This window comes from Acanthisitta chloris, unplaced genomic scaffold, assembly GCF_000695815.1.
Source record: "Acanthisitta chloris isolate BGI_N310 unplaced genomic scaffold, ASM69581v1 scaffold5651, whole genome shotgun sequence".
In the NCBI taxonomy this organism is placed as follows: Eukaryota; Metazoa; Chordata; class Aves; order Passeriformes; family Acanthisittidae; genus Acanthisitta; species Acanthisitta chloris.
Window position 1 is genome coordinate 48,716 of NW_008655360.1, and position 4,057 is coordinate 52,772.

Sequence of the window (4,057 nt, forward strand, 5' to 3'; positions counted from 1 at the left end):
GCCTTCAACACCTGTGCTTTCTGGAACAGGAATTTGTTAATTCTATCCTCACATTCACATTCTCATGCAAAGAACATAGGCTTAGTACAAAATTTGCATGACTTGTGTGGATTTGGTCTGGTCTGAACAGCAACTTGAAAGACAGAAGTGTGTTTTACACAGCTTTTTAAAAAAATAATCAATTGTCATTTCCAGGGAAGAAGGTGTTTTATCCTGTTCTCTTCAGCCAGTATAACCCCAGTATAATTTATGGCCACCATGATTCCATCCCATCTTTAGAACAGCAGCTGGTAAGTACATGCTTCTCTGAATGCCTGCTTTTATTTGGACAAAGGATTTTTCAAACATGCATGTGCTCTTGGGTGGCATTTCCCTATTCCTTGTGCACAGTGACTACAACACGGACAAAATTAACTGCAACAGTCACCTTGCTGTGAGTTCTGCAGGTACGTTTCACAGGAAAATATCTTGGTACAATTTATTTTAACCCCTTTTAGAAGTTTATACATGGAACTCAAGAATTTAAACTGTGTCTGCTTCTTTGCCAGAAGGAATTTTCTGATCAGTGAACAATTCCTCTGTGGTGTGTGCCTTGGAGTGACAGTCCCCAATCCTGCTCTTATTTCTTCCTTGTACTCAATAGTACCTGCATTTGAAGAGCTGATATTTGTAAAAAGCACAGATGAGTCAGTGAAAACAGAATTCCAGGGGCTGTCACAATTATTCCCCCACTTACTTGAACACCTTACATGGCTTTCCCCATCCCACAGTTCATGACTAAACTGCCTGTGAGCAGACAGTGTGTTTCTGGAGTGTGCCACATTGTCTAGGAGTCAAATGATATGCTTGGAGCTGTCCCTTCTGGCTTTAAATTGGCATTGGTACAACACAGCATAACTCCACTGATTTCCGTATCACCTGCTTATGTTTGGTGTGAGAAGAAAACATTATTTTTAAAAACATTGCCATAAGGAGGAGGGATCTGCTGCAAGGAAGAAAGTGCACAGACAAGAGGTTCACATGAATGCTAGTGACAGAGCCATTGCTTGGCACTGCTGCAGTCACTATTCTCCATTCTCTTGTGCTCTGGTATTGCATTGTCTTGAACTTAAAAGTATGGTAGAAGTGTTCTTGCTTCTTTCCAGAGTCAATGGGTCACAGTCCTCTGCTCACTAGTGCTGCTAAGTGGCTGAATTTTCAAATTGAAGCATGAGCCAGCTATGCAGCTTCATTCAGTTCCTCTGGGTCAGGTCCCAGCTTGCCACATCTGCCCTGCTTACTGCCAGGCAATGCACCTATCAGGGCTCACCCTGTCCCAGGCTGGACACTGTCCCTAGAACATCCCATCTTCTATTGTTGTTCTGGGTAGGTAGGGTAGGTAGGAATTAGGGGTGTTGTGAGCCCAAGAACAGTCATAGCTGAAAAAGGTCACTAGTGTTCTGAATCAAGTCTTCTGTCATCATGACCCCCACCTCATACAGTTCCTCTAGAAAAATGCAGAATGAGAGTTTGAGAAGTCCGTCCAAAATATTTTAGAATATGTTATTTTGTCTACTGCTCTCTGTGTTATCAAACATAGCCAGGAAGCCTTCTACTGAAGAGTCTGGAAAATCCCTTCCACTGTTTTTTTTATCCTCAGAGGAACCTTGTTCTGATAATACCATGGGACTCATGTTAGGTTTTTTCTTTCTGATGAGAGCTGTCAGGGTTCCTCAAGCTTGTAAGCATTGTGCTTAGGGAATGAAATGGAGTTTAGCTCTCAAGCTAGCATAAATTCCACAAAGTACATTGTCAGGATTGTGAAAATATTTATAGTTAATATTTGAATCATAAAATGTGATGCTTATGTCAGAAAAGTTTCTTGATTTAAAAACAGTGCAACCAACCTCATTTTAATGTAGATTTTTCTATTTTTAGCCCACATTACTTCCCAGGCATGAGGCCAGATCTATGCCATTAAAACAAGACAGTGTTAGCTCTCTGTCCTGGTACTTAGGCTGTGAAGTTAAAAAAAAAAGCCTTCAGAAATCTTTGATAGAATTTGATTTGTGCAGCAGCCACTTGCACTAATGGAAAATAATAATGCTAATGCATAAGAGTAGCTTGCTGTAAGGGCATTGTTGTGGAGACTTCTTGTTACACTGCTGACCTGACAGATACAATCTTGTTTCCTTTTAATTGGCTTCTGCATTGGTTTGACTTTTACAAGGAAAGGAAAAATGAGAAATCAAAGGGGTAGCAATGTGAGCAGTAAAATAGAACAAAAGCCATTGAAGTGACAAGAGTTATGAACAAAAAAGGGGAAGCATGAACAAGAAATCAGAAGAGACTGTTTTGGAAGAGCATTTCTTGGTACAGGAAACACTGGGATTTGTAAATCCAGAAATGGAAATGCTGTCTCCTCATCTTCTGTAACTGTCACAAGGGAAGTAAATGTTCCAAAGCAGCTCTTAAGGGGTAGGTTTCTAACCAGAAGCTGAAGAGTGTGAAGTACTGCTGACTTGCTCAGAGGATTTAAATACCTCTCCCAGTCTCTTGAAACTCTTGGACATCTCTGGGTTAGGTTATTCATGTGCATGAATTATGTATGACCATAAGGATCTATACTTGGGTACCTGCTTTTCAAAATTATAGCCTAACTGCTCTGATTTTCTACCTGTAATACAGAATGTTTTCATGGTCCATCTCAATAACGTAGACTGCTCATTCATTTTTACAAAGGCTTTAATGGGATATATATCTACCACCTAACACTTCTTGACTTCATTTTTAGCTGGATATAGCAGTTCTGCAATGGAAAATTATTCTTGCTTCTTTCCTAATTTTTGTCCAAATTAAGGTAATCAAAAAGCTGTCAGTTGTGAGATCAGATTAGAACCAATGTTTTCTTCCAGAGATCTTGTGGACCACAATCCAGGTGCCACCACCTGCTCTACAGCAGAGTCTGGCTTCTCTGGCTTACCAGTACATTTCTTACATGGGATTTGAATCCCACAGCAACAGGCAATTTTGGAGGATGTTTTGCTGCAAAGAAGTAAAATCCAGAGTGGAGTTATATTGTTCTCCTTAGTCTGCAACAGCAGGAGTGGAGCAAAACCTTATCATTCTGGAACAGGGTGTTTATCCATGACAGCTAATAACACTCCTGTTTTTTGAGGGGCAGGTATATGCAATGAGTGTCTGCAAAAATGGGTTCAGGACCAGCTATGGATTCACATGGGGAAGAATAAAAGGGCATTTGCTCCTATTTCTGACTCGATTCAGGGACTTGTCTGCTACTCACTCTGAAAGCATTTCTGCTTCATATAAACATTCCTTTCCCTCCATGCAGATTATTAAAAAAGAAACTGGATTTTGGAGAGACTTTGGTTTTGGGATGACTTGCCAGTACAGATCTGATTTTATCAATATAGGTAAGAAAAATACACCCAAATACACCTACCTTTTTGCTTAACCATGCAGGATTGATCAGCCTCCCTTACCTTGGCCACTATGTCTATGTCACTAATTTGCAGCAGTGCTGTAGTTAGGTGTTCAGACTATTCCCAATTGCCATAGAGGTTACCAGAACCTAAGCACTGCTCAGTATAAATAAAGTTTTGTCTGATGGTGAAAGAATTGAAGGTAAAAAATGTGGGCACTGTTATGTTTACAGAAAGTGTGTCTGTTTTAGAGGGCAGACTGCAGCCAGAAAACAGCCACACTGCAATTAACAGCATTGAATTTGCTAGTGTCTATATTTCTGGTTTTATTTTGGATTTTGTTTGTGTCAGGTGGCTTTGACTTGGATATTAAAGGCTGGGGTGGTGAAGATGTCCATCTGTACCGCAAATACCTTCACAGCAACCTCATCGTGATCCGAACGCCTGTCAGGGGTCTCTTCCATCTGTGGCATGAAAAGCAGTGTCTGGATGAGCTGACCCCAGAGCAGTACAAAATGTGCATGCAGTCCAAGGCCATGAACGAGGCTTCTCATGGCCAGCTTGGGATGCTTGTGTTCAAGCAAGAGATTGAGACACATCTGCATAGACAGAAATTGAGCAGTAAGAAGACATGA

The 4,057-nt window shown here is 40.8% G+C and overlaps 1 protein-coding gene across 1 annotated transcript in view; it reads left to right on the plus strand.

Annotated features, from left to right (window-relative positions):
• CSGALNACT1 (chondroitin sulfate N-acetylgalactosaminyltransferase 1) overlaps nucleotides 1-4,057 on the plus strand; it is a 14,842-nt gene extending 10,785 nt beyond the window's left edge. The window contains exons 6-8 of the mRNA XM_009083863.1: nucleotides 196-290; nucleotides 3,332-3,413; nucleotides 3,774-4,057. Coding sequence (XP_009082111.1) covers nucleotides 196-290; nucleotides 3,332-3,413; nucleotides 3,774-4,057 — 461 coding nt within the window. The remainder of the gene's footprint in view (nucleotides 1-195; nucleotides 291-3,331; nucleotides 3,414-3,773) is intronic.